This window comes from Mercenaria mercenaria, chromosome 9 (assembly GCF_021730395.1).
Source record: "Mercenaria mercenaria strain notata chromosome 9, MADL_Memer_1, whole genome shotgun sequence".
In the NCBI taxonomy this organism is placed as follows: domain Eukaryota; kingdom Metazoa; phylum Mollusca; class Bivalvia; order Venerida; family Veneridae; genus Mercenaria; species Mercenaria mercenaria.
Window position 1 is genome coordinate 17,842,239 of NC_069369.1, and position 27,559 is coordinate 17,869,797.

The 27,559-nt window shown below is 37.1% G+C and overlaps 1 protein-coding gene across 1 annotated transcript in view; it reads left to right on the forward strand.

Moving 5' to 3' along the window:
• The window catches only part of LOC123547778 (reticulocyte-binding protein 2-like), a 62,595-nt gene extending 36,376 nt beyond the window's left edge, over positions 1 to 26,219 (forward strand). Inside the window, exons 7-17 of the mRNA XM_053550911.1 lie at positions 1,540 to 1,601; positions 2,626 to 2,781; positions 3,597 to 3,731; positions 4,629 to 4,833; positions 5,358 to 5,933; positions 6,853 to 7,021; positions 8,289 to 8,537; positions 10,711 to 10,857; positions 11,896 to 12,323; positions 17,957 to 18,116; positions 19,765 to 26,219. Coding sequence (XP_053406886.1) covers positions 1,540 to 1,601; positions 2,626 to 2,781; positions 3,597 to 3,731; positions 4,629 to 4,833; positions 5,358 to 5,933; positions 6,853 to 7,021; positions 8,289 to 8,537; positions 10,711 to 10,857; positions 11,896 to 12,323; positions 17,957 to 18,116; positions 19,765 to 19,838 — 2,361 coding nt within the window. The 3' untranslated portion in view covers positions 19,839 to 26,219. The remainder of the gene's footprint in view (positions 1 to 1,539; positions 1,602 to 2,625; positions 2,782 to 3,596; positions 3,732 to 4,628; positions 4,834 to 5,357; positions 5,934 to 6,852; positions 7,022 to 8,288; positions 8,538 to 10,710; positions 10,858 to 11,895; positions 12,324 to 17,956; positions 18,117 to 19,764) is intronic.
• The last annotated feature ends 1,340 nt before the right edge of the window (positions 26,220 to 27,559 follow it).

The window sequence follows — 27,559 nt, forward strand, 5'->3', positions numbered from 1 at the left end:
GCCATATTTTCATGGTCTTCATTGAAATTGTCTGAATGTTCACCTTGATGATATCTAGGTCAGTTTCGAAACTGGGTCATGTGCGGTCAAAAACTAGGCCAGTAGGTATAAAGATAGAAAAACATTGTGACCTCTCTAGAGGCCATGTTTTTCATGAGTCTTCATGAAAAGTGAGAATGTCACCTGATGATATCTAGATAAAGGTCAAAACAGGGTCAGTACCTTCGAAAACTAGGTCATAGGTCAATCATAGAAAAACCTTGTGACCTCTCTAGAGACTATTTTCAATGGATCTTCATGAAAATTGGTCAGAATTTTATCTTGATAATATTAGGTCAAGTCAACTGGGTCACATGAGCTGAAACTAGGTCACTATTCAAAATAGAAAAACGACGTCATACTCAAAACTGGGTCATGTGGGAAGAGGTGAGCGATTCAGGACCATCATGGTCCTTTTGTTAACATAGACATTTCACAAGTAAGCATTTTTCTCAGGAATTACTTGACCAAATGGTTTCAGATTCTCCACTCATTTTTGGTATCATGGGATGACCTCACATGGCAAGTTTCATAACTCAAGCTTACTTGCTGGCAAAAGAATGCACCTTAGCAAGTTAGAAAATTTTTGTTTGTAAGCTGATTACATAGAAATAAACATGTTGACAAAGATTTATAAGATGAAACAGAAAATGTGGCCTCGAGAGTGTTAAGGTTCAAGTAAAGTGTCTGAGACCACCCCTTTGGTAAATTTTCATTTTGGAAATTATACCCAACAGACCCATAATATTCATAACATATATATATACGGAGTTGTTCAGAAGAAGTAGAAAATACTTTATATAGAGGTCACCTTGTTTGGTAATATGTATTTTGTCTTACAAAACATGTACTTCAACTGTCCACATTATATTTTGTACAAAATATCAAACTTCTTTTTCAAACATATTTTTTCTCTAAATTTGTTTTTGTTGTGTGTCTTACATACTTACCTAGGTACTCTGGGAAATGAAAAATAGTTTACTTTTATATTTGTTGAAATACTGCAGTTTTTTGTCAATTTGACAGCTCTACTTTCACTTTCATTTTGCAATGTTTGCATTTTTTTGAAATGTACATGGTTTGTAACACTTTCAACCCCCGGAGTACCTGGACAAACATGATGGACGCACAATGATAAGAAAGGTAATGACAAAATACTTTTGAAAAAGAAGTTTGATATCTTCTACAAAATAGAACATGAACAGTCAGAGCACATGTGATATAAGACAAAATGTGTTGTCCAAAAGGGAGTCACCTGTCTAAATAGTTTTTTCTATTTATTATGAACAATTTTGTGCATTCTTTATGATAGACCAAGGCCTATGCGGCGTAAAAAACTAAAACAAAAATTCACCCGAGGGATGGTTTCAAAAGACTTTACTTCAACCTTAACAAGATTTTCCTATTTTATTCAAATTTTGTAAGACAAATTACTGTCACACCACTTGAAAAGATTATGTTCAGATGATGATGTTGATGGTCTTGTGTTTCCAATTGCAGGATGATTTACACAGATATATGCCTGAAATAGTTGAAAAATGCAAAAAAGGAGAATTAAACAGGTATCTCTGATAGTATATACACTTTTATTTATTTACATCAGATGCAGAACAAGTTCTGGAACAGGTGTTTAGTTTCTAGAACTGCTTTTCTCCAATCTATATGATACTGAAAAATTTAGATAGTGTGCTCGATTTTAGTTGAAACTGGTTGGGAAAATTTTGTAAGACGAGTTATTGTAATTTGTAATGCGTACATATATGTTGTGTACTAATAACCACCATATACATATATGTGAATGCCCGTTTTCACACCTACGTGAAAAGTGCTTACACTTTCTTCGATTTTATTTTTTAGTCCTTACGTGGAACACTGGAGGCAACTATAGGAATGCCCTCCGTCTGTCCGTCTGCCCGCATAGAAAAAAAACATGCTGACAATTGCTATAAAAGTATTCAAACTAGGTTAATAAAACTTGATATGTAAGTAGAGAGCTATATGTAGATTATGCAAGTATATGACTTTTGCTTGTAGGTCATATGTCAAGGTCACTATTGAAGGTCAAGTAAAAATTGTTTGCACTCCATAACTTTTATATGCATTGATAGATTATTTTAGTGCTACACACAAAAGTTCCCCATGATGAGACATTGGGTTATCACATGATCTATGCTGTAAGGTCAAGTTAAAATTTGTTTCAACTCCGTAACTTTTAATTGCTTTGAAGGATTTTCTTACCACTACATGCAAATGTACCTCATGACTGCAGACAGTATGTCGCATACATGACCCATGCTTGGTGTTGAAAGGTTAAGATCACTATTGAAATAACAGGAATGGCTTAGCTTCTAAATGCCTTGAAGTATTTTTATAAACACTCAAATACATCCCCATAACCAGATAATGTGTTGCTTGCATGACCCGTGCCTACCAGTCAGAGTTCAAGTTACCATTGAAGGTCAAGTATAAAGCTCTCTGCTCCATAACTTTTGATTGCATTGAAGGATTTTTTTATTACCACACAAACAGTCAAGGTCTTAGAAATAGTTGAGGTGTCAGAAGTAATGAAGTATTTCATATTTTCAGTGGAATGAATATGCTTGAAAGTCAGAGTTATTTTATGATGAACATCTGCCAGGACGACCTGGATTGTTTATATGGCTACAGTGTGAATCATCTCAATATGGAGTACTGCCATAAGTTGTTGCAGTTGATTGCCAATAGAAATTTCGTCAAAGAAGGGTATGGATTTTCTTTAAAAAAAAAAAAAGTAAAAAAACTTTCTTTTCAGTGCAGGTCTTTCTCTGTTTAGTAATGATGAGATAATTACTTTTACTAAAGCTTACAACATGAACCATTATGTGAATGAATGGCTATTTATACACCTTTTAAGATTGTTTTCACACTGCCTGTTTTGATTTCAATTTGCTTTGGGACAAGTGTATGTTATTATTTTAGGGAAGAGATTTTGTGGGGGAAAAAATTGGTCATTAGATCTATAAATGAAGATAGTCAGGGTGTTCTGTGAGTTTCCCAAATAAGTTGATATCTTGAACTGAATGAAATTTCTTATAAAGTTCTGTATCTCTTGCTGTTGTTCATACATGTTTGTGACTCGTCTGTCTGTTCAGGTCCCACTTTCCAAGTTGTGAGCTTCATGCTATCTTGTCATTATTATTATATCAGATTTCTAGCTGTGTTATCTGCAGAGCAAGGAAGACTTAACATGTCTTTGTCATTCAACACTGCACAATTGTAACAGTAACAAAGATTTGTTACGAGTTCGAATGCTAAAGGGAATTGTCACATAAAATTTGAGTTTGCCCAGAATAGGTTACTTACCAATTTGACCTGTCCTGCCTGGATGCATATGGTAATGTCTTCATATTTCTGATGCTGTTTAATGCTAGTGTAAATAAAATGCTGAGAACTGTTTTTTTTTAAATAATTCATTTCACTCAAATATGAACCTATAATTTCCATAACAAACTGGCAAAAAAAACAAAAAACAAAACAGTAGGTCCAACAAAGTGTATGCAGTAATTTTGTATTTTCAGGCATATAGATGACATTATCTATCTGTGGAAACGTTTGGTGTATTGTGAGGATATAGCACCTCTGAAAGATGCCTTCTATATTGCCAAGGAGAACAATATCTACCCGAAGCATAGGGCAGTCCTTATTCTCTTAGAGTAGGTATATATATATATGTTTAAAAGAAGTCTGTCGTACTAAAAGTTAGTCGGTCATGCTGCTATTAAAAGTGTTCCTTTTCATCATAATAGTTGCTTTTACATGCACAGAAAAAGTAAAATGTTGTTAGTTGAGAATAAATGATTTTAAGTCCAGAAAATCATAGTATGATCTATTATTTAAGAAGTAACATGTCTCAAGCAATGATCTGGTCATTGAATTAAACCAGCTGATATGAAAGATTTATATCACGAGGTAAGAGCGTCTACGGATCGCAGGGTCGCGAGTTCGATCCTCGGGCGGGGCGTATGTTCTCCGTGACTATTTGATAAACGACATTGTGTCTGAAATCATTAGTCCTCCACCTCTGATAATTCATGTGGGGAAGTTGGCAGTTACTTGCGGAGAACAGGTTTGTACTGGTACAAAATCCAGGAACACTGGTTAGGTTAACTGCCCGCCGTTACATGACTGAAATACTGTTGAAAAACGGCGTTAAACCCAAAACAAACAAACAAACAAATATATCACGAGGATGCAGTGACATTGAAAATAATAAGCATGTAAATGACATGAAATCACTGTTTGGGATATATTTGTCCAATTCTAACATGGTGTCAGTGTTTGCTATACATCCTTGACTGTCTACAAAATATTTGCCTGTGTTGTGTCATTTTAGTGCTCAGTTATGATGTTTGCTGCTATGACATTTAACTGATGTATAAATACTGATTTTATGGCAAAATAATGTTACACTTTCCAGTTTCTGTGTTTAGTAGGGAAACATGCAGTTATGTTAGAATAAAAATGCATTGATTAGTGAGAAGTGTGCTTTGCAAGTTGAGTGCAGCAAAAGGGAGTTTTTAGCAACAAGCTTATTTAAATGCCTATTTCAGGGCTTTCTCAGCCTACAGTGATGTGTATATGCTCTGGGATGTGATAATCTACTATACCCAAACTGAGGATTTTGTCGTACCCCAGCAGTTCATCAATAAAGCTGTGACATTGCTGATCACTTGCCAAGATACATCACTGTTGTCTTCAGCTGTATCCTGGTTAGAGAAAACCTCTCCGCAACAACTTGTTAACATTAGCAATGAGGTAACTTTTACAACATATTAACCTTTACCCTGCTAAATTTCTAAAATGGACTGGTCCATCACTCAATTTGGGCAATACCATTTATTATTTGAAGGGGTGTTTACTGAAAATATATTGACTGAATAGCGAACAGTGCAGACCATGATCAGACTGCACGGATGTGCAGGCTGATCTTGGTCTGCACTGGTCGCAAAGGCAGAATCACTTGCCGGCAGCAGGCTTAAGGTTAAGTTTCCTTTATGAATGAAGTTTTAGGAAGGTTAATTTAGCACCATGTTTGCTACCAGATAAGAATTCAATACTGAAACTTGCACCTTGAAAAATGTTGGTGTTTCTGACCAGAGACACATAGCACCTTGTTTTCATCAGATGAAAAATGAAGAGCTACCAAGACAGATGTTTGAGTCAAGCTAATGTCACATTTATATGTTTATAATATGTAATTCATATGCTCATGTAAACCTTATATTTAGACTTTATGTATAAAACGTGTATATATATCGAGTCTTGTATAAATTCTACAGCCATTATCTACACTAGAGAACAAACTACAACAAAGCAGTATGGGTACAATAGTGTCCACACTTTGGCAATGTCTTCGGAACAAAAGGTGGATTGCCAGAGGGATTAGACAGAAAAACATGACAAGTTCTGATCATCCCAATCAGAACTCAGACAGTGCTGTTTCAGACACAGGGCAGCATGGAACTAACCAGCTTTCAAATGCCTGCTTGCAGTCAAGGCCTGTAACTCCAACCAATTCTGACTTGCCCAATTTTGGCAGCAGAAGTAGTGAACAAGAAAAAGCAAACCAGTTTGCTACTTGTATGCAGTCAAGAGCAGTAACTCCAGTTAAACATGACTCAGCAGATTTAACTAAACTGAAAGTACCACAGCAACTAACTGCACAATTAAAATCGAGAAACATCTCTCCTACAAAACAGGATGTGTCAAATTTTGCTAGTGGGAATGGACACAAAAGGAGACAACCACTCCTTGGTAAAAAACCATCTAGAGCAGGGACCCCAACAAACTTCTCCGATTCCAGGGACATTAGAGAACATCCTGTGAGGGAAAGAAACATTTTGAAAGAGATAAAGGTAATAAAAATTGTACTTGAAGGAAACTCCGGTTGCAGTTCACATAATTTTAGCTTGACTATTTGAAGAATAAGTAGAGCTATCCTCCTCACTACGGTGTCGGCGTCACACCTTGGTTAAGTTTTTCGTACCAGTCCACATTTTGACAAAGTCTTTTGAGATAAAGCTTTGATACTTTGAAGTTTCAACACTTGTTTACCATCACCATGTTCAGTTATAGGCAAGAGTATATAACTGTATCAAAGATCTTGGCTGAATTATGGCCCCTTTTGACTTAGAAATCTTGGTTAAGTTTTTCGTACCAGTTCATATTTTGACAAAGTCTTTTGAGATAAAGCTTTGAAACTTTCAACACTTGTTAACCATCACCATGTCCAGTTATAGGCAAGAGTACATAACTCTATCAAGGATTTTGGCTGAATTATGGCCCCTTTCGACTTAAAAATCTTGGTTAAGTTTTTCGTACCAGTCCACATTTTGACAGTCTTTTGAGATAAAGCTTCGAAACTTTCAACACTTGTTTTCAATCACTATGTCCAGTTATAGGCAAGAGTACATAACTCCATCAAGGATTTTGGCTGAATTATGGCCCCTTTTGACTTAGAAATTTTGGTTAAGTTTTTCGTATTAGTTCATATTTTGTGTAAAGTGTTTGACATATGGCTTTGAAACTTTTATCACTTGTTCAGTATTATAGTCTCTATCTGTAGGCAAGAGTACATAACTCTGTCATCTATTTTGGCTGAATTATGGCCCTTTTTGGACTTTGAAATTGGTTTTGTTCTCGTACAAGTCCACATTTTGTCAAAATTATTTGACATTTCATCATCATGATTTCCATCTGGAATTTACTGCAATCACATGATTTTGCAAAAATAACACGGATGTACATGAAGTCAGTCACATTTACCTATTTCAGACTGCTTCAGAGACTAGTAACTGGCAGGAGCTTGCTGATCTCTTTGTTTGGTGTTGCAAAACTTGTGCAGTAACACCAGAAGTATTTGAACAAACCCTCCTGGCCCTCACAGAGAATGATAGCAACATTGGAACAGTTTGGAGAGCTTTCATCCAACGTATTAAACAGAGTAAGTTTTTAGTTCAGCAGTAGTTGTTTGTTAGCTGGCTCCAATGGAACATCGAACTAATTGGTTCCATATTTCTGTGTTCTTTCTCGCCAGTATGAATATCATATTAAATTTTTTTTCTGAAATTCAAATGGATCTAAAGTGTGGAGTGCATTACTTTTTGCAGCTATTTTATACTATCATGAAAGGGGAGGTATTACGTTATCACCTGCGGCAGGCAGGCAGGAGGCAGCATTCACTAAAGTTGTCCGCTCTCTAATTTGTGCATTTCTTATCTATTGCTCACCAACTTGGTCACATTATCAGTTGGATTGTCCCAGTGACTTTGGAGTTCTAGCCATTGAATTACTAAATATTGCAAAAAATGAGTGTCTCTTAAACTTGAGTAATTCTAATCCAATCATCACAAAACTTGTTCACAATCTTTATGGGTATTGATACCTTGGACAAGTTTGATAAGTAGCTGGATACTCCAAGTCACTCTCAGGTACCAAAGCAGTTCTTATCTGATGTTCACAAAACTTAGTCACAAACCAGTTGTCAGATGAAAAAAATCAGTTGTGAGCTTCAGACATTAGTTTAGCTTAAGGCTTACTTTTTGCATTTTGCTTTATTCATAATTGAGCTGTACAATGAGAAAACCAACATAGTGCATTTGCGACCAGCATGGACCCAGACCAGACTGCGCAGATCCATACTGTTTACTTTCAAATCCAATTAGAGAAACTGTTAGCGAACAGCATGGATCCTGACAAGACTGCGCAGTTGGTCTGGATCCATGCTGGTCGCAAATGCACTATGTTGGTTTTCTCATGGTGCGGCGCAATATTTTAGACAGGGCTGCTTGGTCCCTATGTCATTCAACTTTGTGATATAAAGTTAGATTTTATAGTTACAGTTGTTAGTAGAAATATGTAAGCCCTGAACATGGATGGCCTTAAAATCTGACAAAACCAAGAAACAAATGACTGTATGTTCATACAAGTAATCGAAATGGTAAAAATTGTAAAACATTATAATTCTTTTCGTTTAAGAATTCTCTTCAGGCTTACCTGAGATTCGGTTACGCGTGCGCAGGTCACTTTTCCGGTTGCAATTTCTGCAGGAAACACACCTCGTAGTTTTCATAAATTTTATCAGTCATAGATCAATTTTTATCCAAGAATTGTTAAGCCCTCACTCAATTCTTACTCAAAGAGTTGAAATCAAACTTCAACTTAACCAAGGTAAGTCTTGTTTAATTTTTTAAAAAAATTCTATTTTCCAGAGCAAAAAGAGGATCCTGATTTAAGACTGGACAGCTACAGTCTGTCAGTTCTAGGCTCGGAAATCTTCTATTTTTGCCGTCGGATGAATTTGTTTGATGCGAGGGACATTCTGTTGGTAATACTGGACACCGAGTTTTTATCGCTCAGTCAGTTTGTGAGTCACCGGTGGAAAGTGAATCTTGAACTTGAAGCAGCAGAGTTTCTGTGTAAAATTAAGATGCCAACAAGATCTGCTCAAATTGTTCTAGGTAATACATTAATTAAGACTTACAAGGATTTCTTTTAAGATGTAAATGTACAGATACTGGTTACACTGATTTACCTTACATAAATTTGGTTGAATATGAATAGAACAAATAGCATTTGGTACGTTCATGATAATGTTAGATTTCATGGCCAAAAATGTTGGCTGATCTTGAAATTGCCTTGGATGGATTTAAATTGAATGTAAATGGAACAAATAGCATTTGATATGTTCATGATAATGTTAGATTTCATGGCCAAAAATGTTGGCTGATCTTGAAATTAACTAGGATGGATTTGTTTTTATGCCCTTTGGAGAAGAGAGGTTTCATTCTTTTTATACCCCATTTATATGGGGGGAGGGGGGGTGGGTGCGCATATAGTCTGTACAAACATCCATACATCCCTAAATCTTGTGGGTCCAACTCCCTCTCTATTAGACTGATTTGTTTCAAACATTCACAGATGAACAAGCTTGATGTGCAGATGACCATATGTTTTTTATGCCCCCGAAGGGAGGCATATTAGTTTTCAACTGTCCGTCCGTTAGTTCGTTCGTTAGTCACAACGTTAACTTTTTGCATGAAGGCACTTTACTGGCGAACCACTGCACCCAGGACCTTCAAACTTCACATGCTGATAGTACTTATTGAGTACACCACCCCTACTGACTTTGGGGTCACCATGTCAAAGGTCACAGGGGCCAACGTTAACTTTTTGCATGAAGGCACTTTACTCGCGAACCACTGCACCCAGGACCTTCAAACTTCACATGCTGATAGTACTTATTGAGTACACCACCCCTACTGACTTTGGGGTCACCAGGTCAAAGGTCAAGGTCACAGGGGCCAACGTTAACTTTTTGCATGAAGGCACTTTACTCGCGAACCACTGCACCAAGGACCTTCAAACTTCATGTGCTGATAGTACTTATTAAGTACACCACCTCTACTGACTTTGGGGTCACCAGGTCAAAGGTCAAGGTCACAGGGGCCAATGTTAACTTTTTGCACGAAGGCACTTTACTCGCGAACCACTGCACCCAGGACCTTCAAACTTCACATGCTGATAGTACTTATTGAGTACACCACCCCTACTGACTTTGGGGTCACCAGGTCAAAGGTCAAGGTCACAGGGGCCAATGTTAACTTTTTGCATGAAGGCACTTTACTCGCGAACCACTGTACCCAGGACCTTCAAACTTCACCTGCTGATAGTACTTATTGAGTACACCTACTAACTTTGGGGTCACCAGGTCAAAGGTCAAGGTCACTGGCCAATGTCAATTTTTTGCATGAAGGCACTTTTCTTGCGAACCACTTCACCCAGGACCTTCAAACTTTACATGCTGATAGAACTTTATGAGTACACCAACCCTACTGACTTTGGGGTCACCAGGTCAAAGGTCAAGGTCACAGGGGCCAACGTTAACTTTTTGCATGAAGGCACTTTACATGCAAACCACTTCATTCAGGACCTTCAAACTTCACATGCTGATAGTACTTATTGAGTACACCACCCCTACTGACTTTGGGGTCACCAGGTCAAAGGTCAAGGTGCTGCGGGGGCATTTGTCACCATTAGTGACATCTCTTGTTCTTTGACTATTTTTACTGCATTTATTGCCCTTTGATACTTTTGCTGTATAGAATATAAAGAGAAATCTTGTGTTCAACTCCCTCCCACACTACTAGCCTGATCTCAGTTGTCAAACTTAAAGGGTGATTGCCTTTGGTCAGTGGATGACTGCTCTTGTTTTGTGGTCAGAGGTCAAGGTCACTGATCTCAAGACTAAAAAAGGTTTTTGCTAAAAATAACTAAAGATCACTGGCCTAAGGTTTTTAAATTTCATAGGCTGTTTGCCTGTGTTCAGTAGTTGACATGTATTGTTTTGGGGGTCAGTAGGTCAAAGATCAAATAACCTTTAGACTGCAGGACTTAAAAGAGGATTATATGTGGTCAGTAGAAGACCCTTCTTACGTTGGGTCCAGTAGGTCAAAGGGTAAAAGATTAAGACATGCTGAACTCAGGGCTGATAATGGGAAAGGCCATCAGAGAGCGTAGGTGCTTTAGGAGCAATTCTTATTTGTCAGTGTCAAGGTTGACCAGTCCTTGTTACATGATATATTCTTTTACTTATGAGTTGCCTAATGAATGAAGTTTTTTTTTATTTTGCAGAATTTTCGTCCACAAGTTTGGAATGTCACGAGGTAAGAACAAGACTGTGGAATATTCTGATACCTTTAACTGAACAGCTTTGTATGGAAGGAAACTATACAGTGGCATTCCAGATATTCTACATGGCATTTATGTGGAAATACAGAGGTACAGTATTAACTGCAGATACAGCTGTTGCCTTTGTGATTTTTTCAAACAGTTTAATTTCACATTTAAGAACTATGTTTAGTGGAAACATATATTCTGTTTATATCAGATTTATTTACTTTGACTGTCTCAGCTTTTTAAAATTGTCATTTTAATCACAGTCATTTTACTACATAGTTTTATTATGCTTCCCAAAGGGGAAGCATATAGTTGCTGCTTCCGTCCATCTAGCTGTGCGTCTGTCTAGCAATTCTTGTGTGCTGTATTTCTCAGCAACCACTTGTTGGAATTTCATATGAAGCTAAGAATGTGACTACATGAATCTTGGGGTGTGACTTCACTTGAAGCATTTGGTGCAGCTTTACATGAAGCTAAGAGGATGGCTGTATAACTCTAGGTGTAAAATGGATCTTAATGTAGGGGTGCTATATTGTCTATCCCTAGGATAATTTATCCGAGGAAGTGACTGCAGTCATTGTTCAGTACTTAGTTGTTATTCATCGGCTGAGATGGAGGAGCATAATGTTTTACTACATGTTTTGCAGTGGATTATTGAAATATTACAAATGTATCTAGGATATTGCAATTTGATATTTTCGCTGGAGTGGAACTACAAAATGGGTTAAATTTTGATCAAAATATCTTTCACTTGTTAATACCACTGTGCCTCTGGTTTTTACTCAGTGAAAGAATTTTTTCCTAGCTGAATCACATAAATATCCTTTACTGTGAAATCATTAATATTAGTGGGGGACAAATTTTAGTGGATTTCGTGGTTGAGTCAATCCACGAAATTTAATCCAAACGGACAAGTAAAATTCCCATTCATTTTATGTTCAAAGTTGAAATCCAAGAACTCATATCCCCTCGAAATTGCCGTTCTAACCAAAACCACGAAATTTCTTGCCCACCAATTTAAATGATTTTACAGTATATACTAAAAACATGCTCCTTGATATTTGTAGATAATATATTAATTTTATCATTTGTTGTTAGCATTAGTTTTGATAAAACGGTAATTGTGTTATTAATTTACAGGTCTACGGAGGATAGCTTCAGATTTGATTGAGAGTTGTTTAAATGCTAAGATGATAGACATTCCCATTCAGATTTATGAGCTTTATATAACAGATAACAGAAAGTTTGATATTCGGGATACTTTGAAGCGGAGCTTACTTAATGCTCTTGTCGAAACTAAAAATGAATACGGTAAAAGATTATTCTTGGACATGAAACAGAACATATCTGCACATTTATTTCCGGAGCAGAGTTACAAGAAGCCCAGATGCATTTGGATACATTCTTTGAACACTCGCAGTGAAATTAAACTGATGGTTGAGCAGTATTTGAATGACCTATATGATCAGTTCTGTGATCAAGTAGCAAAAAACGCCACCTTAACTAGCGAGGAATTGTTCCTAGACTTGGCAATAAATAAACTACCTACACTTGGAAATCCAGTAGTGGTAAGTGTTGTATACATATCTCATTGACAAATCTCTTAACACCCCTCTTGCTATAACCCATATTCCAGTCTTGACAAAGACTGTTTATAATATATATTCTGCTGCCTCTAATAGCTTGAATACTGATAGCTCAAACTCTGGAGCCACACCTTTGGTCCTGATGATTATATTTAATGTATAATGTAGTAGCACTTTTTCCCATGATAGAAGATGTCCGAGTCAAATCACAGTTATTATGCCCTCTGGAAGAAAAGTGGGTATATTGTTTTTACTTAATGTTGGTCAGTCTGCTGGTTAGTTTGGTAGACCATTTGATTTCCAGCCAGTTACTAGAAAATGCTAGGTACAGCAATTTTCAAACTTTACAGGAAGATTGCCTCTGGTTAGTATTGTAAACGTCAAGGTCACAATGAGCTCGAGAGTGACCCAGAACAGTTGAACGGTTTCCAGATGATAACTCAAGAATGCTTGGGCCTAGGGTCATGAAAGTTGATAGGGAAGTTGGTCATGACCAGCAGATTGCCCCTATTGTTTTTGGGGTCAGTAGGTCAAAGGTCAAGGTCACAGTGACCAGGAACAGTTTAACGATTTCTGGATGATTACTCAAGAATGCTTTGGCCTAGGATCATCAATGTTGATAGGGAGGTTGATTATGACCAGCAGATGACCCCTAATGATTTTGAGGTCAGTAGGTTAAAGGTCAAGGTCACAGTGACCCAGAACAGTTAACAGTTTCCAGATGTGATAGCTCAAGAACTTTTGGGTCAGTGATCATGAAAGTTGATAGGGAGGTTGGTCATGACCAGCAGATGACCCCTATTGATTTTGAGTCAGTAGGTCAAAGGTCAAGGTCACAGTGACCAGGAACAGTTTAACGGTTTCCGAATGATAACTTGAGAATGCTTTGACCTGGGATCAGGAAAATTGATATGGAAGTTGGTCATGACTAGCAGATGACCCATATTGATTTTGAGGTCAGTAGGTCAAAGGTCAAGGTCACGGCGACCTGGAACAGTTGAAGTGTGTCTGGACAATAACTTGAGAATGCTTTGGCCTAGAATCACGAAACTTAATAGGGAGATTTATCATGACCAGCAGCTGGTCCCTATTGATTTTGAGGTCAATAGGTCAAAGGTCAAAGTCACTTTGACCAAGAACAGTAGAACTTTAGTGCATTTCTGTTCCTTGTGCAATTTATGAATGCATCAAGGGGGGCATTTTGTGTTCTATGAGCGCTTGTTACCCTTATTATTAATTATTCCCTTCATTTTATAAACTGGCTGAGAGAGTGAAATAATGAACTGTTGTTCTGTTGAATGTCTTGAGCATTTTTATGCCCCGAAAATTGTTTGGTGGGGCACAAGAAGTTGCCCTTATCCGTCTGTTTATCTAAGCAAGTTTGTGTAAAGTATTGACTCAAGAGTGGTCAAACCTCACAGGATTGCCATTCAGCATGTGAAACTCTGCATCTGGTATCTTAATTAGATTTTCACATAGCCAGTGTGAAAGGCCCGTTTTACATAGTCAAAAACATGTCTGTCAGTCAGAATTTGTTGTGCATATTTCAAAAATATCTGACCCAGAGTCATCAAACCTCGCACAATTGTCGTTAAGCATGTGACATTGTGCACCTGGTGTTTTAAAGTGGATTTCACACAGTCAGACCAGAGTAATAGCCCTTTAGTTAATAACAAAATACATATAAAAAGAGTTTAAAAGTTTGTGTTCCATTTTCTGTCTAAAAGTGTCTGACCTAGGATTATGAAACAGTCTAGCACGACAGGCGAATAACTTATATATATGTAGAACAAAATCTATCTCGTGTTATTCTGCAATAAACCACCCTTGAACTGTGCTGCGCGCGCATCGTGTTTTGGCTATTCCGTTTACATTGTGTGAAAAGTTTTATAAATGAGTTTGCAACTTTTACTTCTTGTGGGAGGAAATTTCAACAGGCAAACCCAGGTGCGTAGCACGAAGTGTAGTTCAGAGTATAAACATGACAGTAGCCTAGTGGTAGAGCGTCCGCTTCGAGTGCGGGAGGTCTTGGGTTCGATCGCCGGCTGTGTCATACCTAAGACGTAAAAAATGGTACTAGTAGCTTCCTCGCTTGGTGCTCAGCATTAAGAGGATAGTGCTAGGACTTGTCAGCCCCAGTGTAGGTATAATGTGACTTGGTGGGGTATCATGCCACGTGTCTGCAGCGTGATATTCCAGTGAGGCAGCACTATATAGTTGGGCATTGTGCTCACTGCTACAAGTAGACACCGTCGTTTATATGACTGAAAAATTGTTGAAAAAGACGTTAACTCGAACACACATAAAAATAGTTACCATTTTTTTCTAACACTAATGTTTCTAGCATGTCGTGTTAGAATCGAAATAACAAGTTCCAAAATGTGATTTATTGTAGAATTACCCATGTTTTTCGTTCTTATGCGACAGAATATATCATTCAGGCCTATGGCCTTCGTGATATATTCTTATGCATAAGAACTTAAAACACGGATTATTCTACAATAAACCACACTTTGGAACTTATTATTTCTTAATTACAGGAATGTTACCTAACAGGTGAAGTTGTGCACCTGGAATTATGTCTCCCCCAGGAGACATATTGTTTTTGCCCTGTCCGTCCGTCCGTCCGTCCGTACGTCACACTTCATTTCCGAGCAATAACTGGAGAACCATTTGACCTAGAACCTTCAAACTTCATAGGGTTGTAGGGCTGCTGGAGTAGACGACCCCTATTGTTTTTGGGGTCACTCCGTCAAAGGTCAAGGTCACAGGGGCCTGAACATTGAAAACCATTTCCGATCAATAACTAGAGAACCACTTGACCCAGAATGTTGAAACTTCATAGGATGATTGGTCATGAAGAGTAGATGACCCCTATTGATTTTGGGGTCACTCCGTCAAAGGTCAAGGTCACAGGGGCCTGAACATTGAAAACTATTTCCTATCAATAACTAGAGAACCACTGGACCCAGAATGTTGAAACTTCATAGGATGATTGGTCATGAAGAGTAGATGACCCCTATCGATTTTGGGGTCACTCCGTCAAAGGTCAAGGTCACAGGGGCCTGAACATTGAAAACCATTTCCGATCAATAACTAGAGAACAACTTGACCCAGAATGTTGAAACTTCATAGGATGATTGGTCATGAAGAGTAGATGACCCCTATTGATTTTGGGGTCATTCCGTTAAAGATCAAGGTCACAGGGGCCTGAACATTGAAAACCATTTCCAATCAATAACTGGAGAACCACCTGACCCAGAATGTTGAAACTTGATAGGATGATTGGTCATAAAGAGTAGACGACCCCTATTGTTTTTGGGGTCACTCCGTCAAAGGTCAAGGTCACAGGGACCTGAACTTTGAAAACCATTTCTGATCAATAATTAGAGAACCACTTGACCCAGAATGTTGAAACTTCATAGGATGATTGTACATGCAAAGTAGACCCCTATCGATTTGGGGTCACTCCATTAAAGGTCAAGGTCACAGGGGCCCGAACATTGAAACCATTTCTGATCAGTAACTTGAGAACCACTTGACCCAGAATAATGAAACTTAGTAGGATAATTGGTCATGCAGAGTAGATGAACCCTAACGATTTTAGGGTCACTGTATTAAAGGTCAAGGGCACAGGGGCCTGAACATGGAAAACCATTTCCAATCAATAACTTGAGAACCTCTCGACCCAGAATGTTGAAACTTCATAGCATGATTGTTCATGCAGAGTAAATGACCCTTATTGTTTTTGGGGTCACTCCGTTAAAGGTCAAGGTCACAGGGGCCTGAACATTGATAACCAGTTCCGATCAATAACTTGAGAACCACTTGACCCAGAATGTTGAAACTTCATAGGATGATTGAACATGCAGAGTAGATGACCCCTATTGATTTTGGGGTCAGTCTAATAAAGGTCAAGGTCACAGTGGCCTGTCCATGTAAAATCATTTTTTGGAAATAACTTGAGAACCACTTGACCTACAATGTTGAAACTTAATAGGATGATTGGACATGCAGAGTAGATGACTCCTATTTATTTTGAGGTCACTTGATCAAAGGTCAAGGTCACAGGAGCCTGAACAGTGACTTGAGAACCACTAGGCCACTAGTTAGCTCATCTGATTTTTTGAAAAAAAATGATGAGTTATTGTCATCACTTGAGCGGTTGTCGGCGTCGGCGTCGGCGTTGCCTGGTTAAGTTTTATGTTTAGGTCAGCTTTTCTCCTAAACTATCAAAGCTATTGCTTTGAAACTTGGAATACTTGTTCACCATCATAAGCTGACCCTGTATAGCAAGAAACATAACTCCACCTTGCTTTTTGCAAGATTTATGGCCCCTTTTGTACTTAGAAAATATCAGATTTCTTGGTTAAGTTTTATGTTTAGGTCAACTTTTCTCCTAAACTATCAGAGCTATTGCTTTGAAACTTGGAATACTTGTTTACCATCATAAGCAGACCATGTACATCAAGAAACATAACTCCATCTTGCTTTTTGCAAGAATTATTGCCCCTTTTGGACTTAGAAAATCAGTTTTCTTGGTTAAGTTTTATGTTTAGGTCAGCTTTTATCCTAAACTATCAAAGCTTTTGCTTTAAAACTTGCAACACTTGTTCACCATCATAAGCTGACCCTGTACATCAAGAAACATAACTCCATCCTGCTTTTTGCAAGATTTATGGCCCCTTTTGGACTTAGAAAATATCAGATTTCTTGGTTAAGTTTTATGTTTAGGTGAACTTTTTCTCTTAAACTATCAAAGCTATTGCTTTGAAACTTGCAACACTTGTTCACCATCATAAGCTGACCCTGTACAGCAAGCAACATAACTCCATCCTGCTTTTTGCAATAATTATTGCCCCTTTTGGACTTAGAAAATAATTTTCTTGGTTGAGTATTATGTTTTAGTATACTTTTCTCATAAACTATCAAAGCTATTGCTTTAAAACTTGCAACAGTTTTTCACCATCATAAGTGGACACTGTACATCAAGAAACATAACTCTATCCTGCTTTTTGCAAGAATGATGGCCCTTTTTAGACTTAGAAAATCATGGGTAGGACAATATTTCTATTATACAAAAAAAATCAGATGAGCGTCAGCACCCGCAAGGCGGTGCTCTTGTGTTGAAATTTAGCGGGATGACTGGACATGCCAAGTAGATGATCCCTATTGCAGCCAGCCATCAGTGTCTCTGACTTTCGCTCCTGATCCCTATTGACTTTGTGCCGATAGGACTTTGCATTGGGGGAGACATGTGCTTTTTTACAAAAGCATTTTCTAGTTTAATGTTAGATTTCACAAAGCCAGACCAGAATTATGGTTCTTGACTCTTTCAAAATAAGCATAAAAGGGCATATAAGTTTTCGTTGCACAATTTTATTCAGCATGTAAAGTTGTGCACCTGGGATATTGTTTGAGATTTCTGTTGGTCAGACCAGAGTTATGGTCCTTGGTTTAGTAAAAAATATGTATAAGGGCATAAAAGTTTGTGTCACTTGTTTGACCTGGACCAGTGACAGGAAGTATGGACACATAAATACTTGCAATAACTCTCCTCAGTTCAGCTTCATTATATGGGGTGTAATATTATAACAATTCTCTTGTAATTTCAGTTACCGTATGTTGGTCCAGCTATGGCTTCACCCTCGATTATAAAACGGATACTTCTATCAGAGTTCGGCATTCAGAGTGAATTATCATGTCAGGGTGGTGTGAAGATTACTGTTTATCCAGCATCTTTAGAGAAATACATTAAACACTTGGATCTTCAAGGTAAGATATTAATATATTATTATAGACCATGAACTGTTTTTATGCCCCCGAAGGGAGGCATATAGTTTTTGAACCGTCTGTCCGTCTGTCAGTCTGTCGGTCTGTCAGTCTGTCCGCAATTTTCGTGTCCGGTCCATATCTTTGTCATCGATGGATGGATTTTCAAATAACTTGGCATGAATGTGTACCACAGTAAGACGACGTGTCGCGCGCAAGACCCAGGTCTGTAGCTCAAAGGTCAAGGTCACACTTAGACATTAAAGGATAGTGCATTGATGGGCGTGTCCGGTCCATATCTTTGTCATCGATGGATGGATTTTCAAATAACTTGACATGAATGTGTACCACAGTAAGACGACGTGTCGCGCGCAAGACCCAGGTCCGTAGCTCAAAGGTCAAGGTCACACTTAGACATTAAAGGATAGTGCATTGATGGGCGTGTCCGGTCCATATCTTTGTCATGGATGGATGGATTTTCAAATAACTTGGCATGAATGTGTACCACAGTAAGACGACGTGTCGCGCGCAAGACCCAGGTCCGTAGCTCAAAGGTCAAGGTCACACTTAGACATTAAAGGATAGTGCATTGATGGGCGTGTCCGGTCCATATCTTTGTCAACCATGGATGGATTTTCAAATAACTTGGCATGAATGTGTACCACAGTAAGACGACATGTCGCGCGCAAGACCCAGGTCCGTAGCTCAAAGGTCAAGGTCACACTTAGACGTTAAAGGTCATTTTTCATGATAGTGCATTGATGGGCGTGACCGGTCCATATCTTTGTCATTCATGCATGGATTTTAAAATAACTACGCACGAATGTGTGGCACAGTAAGACGACGTGTCGCGCGCAAAACCCAGCTCCGTAGGTCAAAGGTCCTAAACTCTAACATCGGCCATAACTACTCATTCAAAGTGCCATCGGGGGCATATGTCATCCTATGGAGACAGCTCTTGTTGTGTCCCTCAAACACAAAGTTTCTGGCAAGTTTATTGCATACAGTTGAACATGCAGTAGTGGTCACTTTGGTAGAACTTTCCTTAGATTTCTCGCTTTGTTGATATTATTTCAAAATTCAACTTCTAAACATTGTTAGAATTTTTAAAGAAACATAATCAATTTAACTTAGATTATACTAGTAGCATTTTACTGAGTCTTTTAGGAGGACTTTGTAACTAGGTGAGACTATAGGGGATTTACATGGAATGATCATGATTTTGTATGTGTACATTTACAAAGTTCAGTTACTTTCTGTTTAGAATTTCAAGATTTACCCCTGGCAAAGTTGCTTTGGTTTTGAAGTCATTAAATTACACAAGATATACTCCCTCTGAAAGTGCAAAACTTTTTTGGTTGTATTTCGTAGAACAGAATGAGTTTAAGAAAAGATTGCTGTAGTATACATGTTTCAATAGCGTGCCCTTCTATAGCTTTCATTTGCCTGTTGCATCAAATTGTACATTCCAGGTTGTAATGTAGGACTTGGAATTCTTTAAAATATGCCTGGTGACACAAAATACAAGGATGAAACCCTGTGGTGGTGAAATAGTATAGTGTTGTATATTAACATGTAACAGTTTAACTGAATAGGTTGTTGATGTGGAAATGGATGTCCCTTTCTTAGTGTCCCTTACGATACATTTCAGGTCACAATCTAGGACTAGAGTTCTCAAAGAACATGCCAGCGCAACAGGTGAAAAGACACAAAATAAAGAGATGAAACCCTGAGATGGGAATATTTCAAATAGTGCTATCAGTATAGAGAGGCAGAACTATGTTGTAGAAGAGAGGATAATAAATCACTCGTAGCAGGAGACACTAACACACAGGACATGAAGGAACCAACCTTTGCATTGTGTCTTTAAGGTTCAAATTACAAGATACATTACAATATACATTGTGTAGTCAGTGGACTGCTCAGAAACTGTGGTTTTGAAAATGATAAAATTCTGTATGATCATCAGATATATAAACTGATTATTTAGACAAATTCTGTCCAATACTGTGTTATCAGATTATTGTCTGCAACAATATGCAATAGAAATCATTTTATAATTTCTTGCATATTGTAGTAATTGAGAAGTGAAGGCGCATCTTCATTCAGGAACATCAGTAGGTTATTAACCACTGTCTGTAATGCTAAGTATTTCAATTATACAGTATTTCTACCACGGTTGATTTAAAACAAAAAGTGCTATTTTTTTACTATGAAGGGACTGTTTGACGTTTAATTTGCAGAGTTTTTATTTGTGTACATTCCAAACTTTAGTTCTTTCTAAATTTCTAGTCATTCCATTTAATCAGATTAGCCATAGTATATAAGAGAGTTATTGTTGTTGTATTGTGTATTTGTACTAGTCAGTATTATTAGCTTCCCATCTTTCAGTTTAACATACCTCCTCTTCTGTGAAGAGAGGTTATATTGTTTTGCTCTCTCTGTCATTCGGTAGACCATTGTTTACAATCCATTAAAGAAAGCTTGGTCATGCAGTATTAAAACTACAAAGCATGATTGTATATGGTCAGCAGATGACCCCTATTCTGAAGGTCAAAGCCTCAATGACCTTGAGAGACTGAAAATAGTTTGTGCTCAAAAATTAAAGAACACTTTGGCCTACAGTCATCAAACTTCATAGGATGATTGCTGTGTGTGCATAGATGACCCTTTTGTTTCGGGTCTCAGAAGGCCAAAGATCAAGGTCTGGCAATAATGACCTTGACATTGAAAACAAGTTTCTGCTCAGTAATTTAAGAAGGTTTAGAACACAGGATGATTGCCTGTGTAGATGACCCATGTTATTATATGTGTCAAAAGGCACAGCCACTGACCTGGAGAGCCCGCCCGCTTAGCTCAGTAGGTAAGAGCGTTGGTCTACGGATGTCGGGGTTGCGAGTTCGATCCTCGGGCGGGGCGTATGTTCTCCGTGACTATTTGATAAACGACATTGTGTCTGAAATCATTAGTCCTCTACCTCTGATCATGTGGGGAAGTTGGCAGTTACTTGCGGAGAACAGGTTTGTACTGGTATAGAATCCAGGAACACTGGTTAGGTTAACTGCCCGCCGTTACATGACTGAAATACTGTTGAAAAAGGGCGTTAAACCCAAAACGAACAAACGAACACTGACCTGGAGACTGAGCAGTTTTCACATAATGTTCAAAGAACATTTGTGCCTGCTGCTTTTTATTTGCCCATCTCTGAAAGAGCATGGCATATTATGTGAACAACTGTTGGGTGGTCGGTCGGCGTTCAAAAACATGTCCGCTCTCCAAGTCAAACAGTTTCCATCCGATCTTCACCAAACTCGCTGACAATGTTTGTGGGTATAATATCTCGGCCAAGTTAGATAACCACCCAAATCGCCCACGGCACTCCTAGATTATGGCCCTTGAATTACTCGGAAAAAAACTGCAAATTTAGCCTTGTTAGCTCTTTGAGTCGAACAGAATTTAGTCTAATCCGCTCTCTGAGTCAAACAGTTTTCATGCAGTATTCTCCAAACTTGCTGACAATGTTTGTGGACATAATATCTAGGCCAAGTTCAATAACCACCCAAATCGCCCCAGGCACTCTTTGATTATGGCCCTTGAATTACTTGAAAAACTGCGAATTTAGCCTTGTCCGCTCTCTAAGTCGAACAGTTTTCATCCAGTCTTCACCAAACTTGCTGACAATGTTTGAGGGCATGTCTTGGCCAAGTTTAATAACCACCCAAATCGCCCCAGGCACTCTAGGATTATAGCTCTTGAATCAGGCCAAGTTGATGATGGGCATATTTTGTGACTGTCTGGTATTCTTGTTAACTTCATCAGGTGATTACATGCAGTATAGAGATTTAAGGTCAGTACCTCAGAGGTTAAGGTCACAGTGACCTTGAGATTGAAAACAGTTTCCAATCTTCACTAACGAATGCTCAGGCCTTTACTGCATGATTGCCTGTTGTGAGTGGATGAAGCCTGTATTGTTTACATACCCAGTTTTCTCCCGTAGGCCATCACAGGGGAGCATATGCAGCTTATATTTAGATAAACAATGTTTTTTACATTTCATTGATATTATGTTATTCATTCTTACTTTATACTAGTCAGTATTACTTGTTATCTTTCATAATTATAGTCATTTTTTTTTTTTTTTTTTGGTACTAAGTAGTTCAGCAATTACAATTGTCATTTAAACAAGTTTGTTATCTCTAGTCAGCAGTATATACTTCTTAGGAACATTGTGCTGTACCATAAATTAGTATAATGTAAATAGTCTTGTGTATCAAGAGAATGTTTTCTTAAAGCTTTGCGAAAAAAAGTAAGGAAAAGATGCCAGGTTATTCCAGTGTAAATTGCATATTACTGCTGTCCCATTTGTATTATGAAGATTTCAATAATGTCGAGCATAATCTCTGGGAAAGGTATATTGGAACATTATAACATTGTGTAATAGCACAAGTAGTTACATAATAGTGCGGTATAAGATCAAGGTTTCATTTGTACCGCATTGAGGCTTCCGGTGTTTTCACCAATGCTGGCACTCAGGGTGTAGGGTTACTGTTACTGTAAGAACTACTTTTATGAATGAATGCCAAGTTTTTGCTCAATTATAAGAAAATAGTGCTTAAAAGAAAGTCATTTGTTTAATATTAGTTTTTCTGTTATTTGTAAAATACAGTATTCGAGAAAAAGAATCGTCACTGGTTGGATTAGAATTCTGTCTCTGAAGGAAATGTTCAGCAGCAAATTGGCAGAGCCTTGTTATAGTACAAACACTTCCTTCCTGTCAGGTATTCTCATCTGGCCATACAAGTAGTGAAAGATTTTGTACAGTTGTAAAAAAAAATACGATGTAAAAAAACTGATACAATAGTGTTTTATGTATATTAACTCAATTGTATTTATATGTAGATTTTTTGTTAATTTTAGTTTCAATTTTAGTGAACATTGTATAAGAAAATGTATGATTTATTTAATCTCAGTTATGTCCATGAATGTAGATCTGTTACGGTTAAGTTCTTTTTAAGTTCATTTTTGTTTTTCTTTATTTAGAATTTATTTTGTACATATTGATGGCCAGTTGGTTCAAACTTTTATTTATTTTATTTTTCCTCATCTTACTTTTTGTTGTGTTAAATATATTTTATTTGCATGACTTTGGGATACAGTTAAGGCAAGTACATGTAGTTGTTAGTACATCAGTATTAGTGGTTTCAACACAGGCCATTTGGAAATATATAGTAATGAGGTCCTGTTCTTATGCCAACTTTGTGAGATCTCGTGCTACATTTGTTTGCATACATGAATTATTTGATCCTGTGCTTATTTTGTTTGATACATGTGTTAGATAGCATGCTAAATTTGTTGGATCTCATGCTAAATTTGTTTGGATCTCATGCTAAATTTGTTTGGATCTCAGCCTTATTTGATTTCTTACTAAATTAGTTTGATCAGTTGCCTAGTACTGTTGGATCTCGTGCTTAACTTGTTTGAATCTCAGCCTGTTGGATCTCATGCTAAATTTGTTTGATCAGTTGTCTAACAGTTGGATCTCATGCTTAACTTGTTTTGATTTCAGCCTTATTTGATTTCATGCTGAATTTGTTTGATCATGTTTAGATCTCAGCCTGTTGGATCTCATGCTAAATTTGTTTGATGAGTTCCTAACTGTTGGATATTGTGTGAAACTTGTTTGACCTAATGATCACTTTGTTGAACCTCATTGCTGTTGTGACCTGAAGATTATGTATATATTGTAAATCCAGAAGGGAAAGATACCACATTTTAAGCTTATTTCAGTTTGTGTAAATGATCGATCGTTGATGTGGTTTTTCCTCAAATTTATGTTAGTTCGCTTACATGGTGTCATCATTTTGGTAGGGGACAGTAGCAATTTGTTAACCTGCTAGATACAGTTAACGAATATTCTAGTCAATCCCTTTAGGTATAAATATATTTTACATGTACAGTAAATTGTTGCTTTAAAGTTTATATGTTCAAGTCAAGTTTGTTTCTCCATGTATAGGGGATATGTTAGTTTTGTGCTGTCTGTCTGTCCATCCATCTGTCTACCTGTTCATTTGTCACAAAAGTTTGTTTGGACAACTTCTCTGAAACTACTGGTTGGATCTCAGTCAACCTTTTTTGAAAGGTTTAATACCAAGGCTGCTTTCACTTATCATCTAATGATTTGTAACAGAGTTATGGCGCCCGCCCACTTAGCTCAGTAGGTAAAAGCGTTGGTCTATGGATGGCGGGGTCGTGAGTTCGATCCTCGGGCGGGGCGTATGTTCTCCGTGACTATTTGATAAACGACATTGTGTCTGAAATCATTAGTCCTCCACCTCTGATTTATGTGGGGAATTTTGCAGTTACTTGCGGAGAACAGGTTTGTAGTGGTACAGAATCCAGGAACACTGGTTAGGTTAACCGCCCGCCGTTACATGACTGAAATACTGTTGAAAAACGGCGTTAAACCCAAAACAAAAACAAACAAACAAACAGAGTAATGGCCCTTAAAAGTCTGTCTTTGAATAAAGCTTTATGTGTTACTTCTGTATTAATGATTTTATTTAAATGAAAGTAAGTAGGATTGATCAGTACTAAGCCCAGTTGCACTGTTTTACATAATTTTGACTGAGTATTTTTTTCGAGGCATATGGGCCTGAAATAAAAATGGTATATTTCAATATGTTTACTGTCTAACATAGTCATTATACACCAGTCCTATTTTTTTAACCTATCCTAATCATATCTTTACAGAAAATGTATACCAGTATACCTTTCAAGTGGGATTATTAAATCAGGTGTTTGGAGTAGTGTACCCATGAATTATCAAAAATGCCATTTTATAGTGTTTACAGTCACCAGCACCATTTCTGAATCCTGAGTCCTTACCATAATACAAAAAAAATTGTTTATACTTATTAAACCAATGTAAAGTCAGGGTACTGGTAAAGCCAGACCATTGATTGCTGAATTACATGCTTTTGATTAAGTAATTATTTCTATGTAACATTTATATGCAGTGTAACTCGTGTATAACTGCACATACCAATCTTTGAATGTGAAAGTATGTGTGTGTTGTAATGAAGTTTGGTCTTTGTGAACTTGACCTTGAGGTAAGATCAAGGTACTCAGATGAACTATATAATATAGGGCTACGATAGCCCTCTTTTTAGCTTCTGCCGATCAGTTATGGTAGCATACAGTATTCTGTTCACTTTGTACCAAATTCGTTTCTATTTTCCCCCAAACAAACTTTTATGACAAACAGTGTATTGCTTAACATGTGTTTGTCTTTCTCCCAACACACACCTTTTGTGCTATGCCTAGATATTGCATGTCCGTTCACCCTGCCATTCAAATGAAACAGTAAGGGGAGACATGCTTTATGTCAAAAGCAATCTCCAATCATTTTATTTTGAGGAAAAAGTCTCTTAGATGTTAAACTATAGTTAATAGTTGTTTCTTACTTTCAAATTGGCATTATTAGAAAATATGTAGAAAGAATTACTTAGCCTGCTAGTGCTTCAATGTCTTGTATGCAATATTGAAGCAACTTTTTTTTTTATTAATTATGAACATATGGTTTTGTATGTAAAAATCATGAAATTTTCTGATGCATGTTAATAATGTGTTTTAACAGTTGGGACAATTATTGTTTTACATATTAAATGTGTTCAGGCTTTTTATCCTTTATCAATGGAGGTTTTTAATGTGCTTCATCTAGATCACAATTGTTTCCATAATGACAGTGTAATTTTCATAATCAGTTTTCATTTGGAAAAATTTGAAGCTTTCTAATAAGATTTGTGAATGGAAATTCAGGTATGTTTTCATGACTCTATGCGCCTTCGACAAAGAATAATGTAGGCCTACTTTGTGATTATTTGATAGAGGACATTGTGTCTGAAATCATTCATCATCCACCTCTGATATATGTGGAGCAGATGGCAGTTACTTGCAGAGAACAGGTTAGTACTGGTACAGGATACAGTTAATATTAAACTGAAATCCTGTTGAAAAATGGCATTAAACCCAAACTACAGTGCTGTATTTGTACCATTGGTACATTTTTTCTTCAGGCAACATACTGTAATATGATTGACTTGAGCTTTGTTTTAGCAAGATAACAATGTATCGCCTATAATCTTACCAAAAGATTTAATAAATTATGCATGTCAGTCTCGAAGAAATTGCGCATGTTTATCAAAAGTGAAAAGTAATGTTTGTATAATAGAAAGTGATTCCGAATGTTTGGTACGATAAAATTGTGTCATGTTTAAGCAAATCATGTAAAGTAATTTTTTAATTTCATACATATGCATATATATCTGTTATTTTTCATTGCATAAGTGTTTCGTAAAAAGATTAATTGGTAACAGACCACTTGCAGCTTCAATATCCAGAAAGTTTTACAAACTTTAAGCATCTAAACATGTGAAGATATCAAGACTTTTAGTTGGAGAAATTGTTTCAGGCATGTGAATGACGCAGATTTTGCAGTTGGCTCATTCTTGAATATTGCTATGTTAATATATTGGATAAATTAATTTCCATTGATTAGTATTCAGTCGAACTACTTATTAAGTATTTGCTAAATGTGGTATTAATTCAAAACAGTTTGGTAGTAAGTTTGGTATTTTACATCACTTTTGTACATGTATGTGTCAATTTTACATGTAAATAGATGTGAATTTATACATTTTAGTAATTGTAAAAAGAAGAGGAGCACTCTTTTAACATGGTTTGTGTGATTGGTATCACTTCTGTCATAAGAAGTAGACAAAGTTGTGAATTGTATGTCACCTTTTTTTTCCAGTAGGTAACATCGTGGTGAAATGTAGTCACCTTAAATTTCTTTAATGGAACAAACTTATCATCCTCTGGAGCTAAAAAAGGCAATGTTTATTAAATGTTGTCGAATTCTAAAGTCAATTTTGATGAATATTTTCCAATGGATACACTCATTGGACTTGTATCAGTATATTGGTTTAAGTTTGAAATCATTTATGCAAATTCTATCATTAAAATCCAGCTAATTCTTTCTTTTCATCACTGTTTGTTACTTTCGATAGTTACATTAAAAATGTAAAAGAAAATTGACGTTTTGCTTTCTTAATTAATTTATTTCTGTGTCCTTCATAGACCTGTCTGCCCACTTAGCCTAGTAGGGAGAGTGCAGATAGCAGAATTGTTAGTTTGATCCCTAGATGAGGTGTATATTGTCCTGTCACTTGATAAAGACACTGTCTGCAATCTCTCGTCCCCCACCTCTGATTTATGTGGCAGATATTTGCTTAGAACAGGTTAGTACCGGCATAGAATCCAGGAACACTGTTAAGGTTAAATGCCTGCCATAATTGAACACTGTTGAAAAACTGCACTAAACCCAAAATAAACAAATCTTTATAGACCGTGTTAACACCAGTTTCCTAATGCTAGCAGCAGCTGCT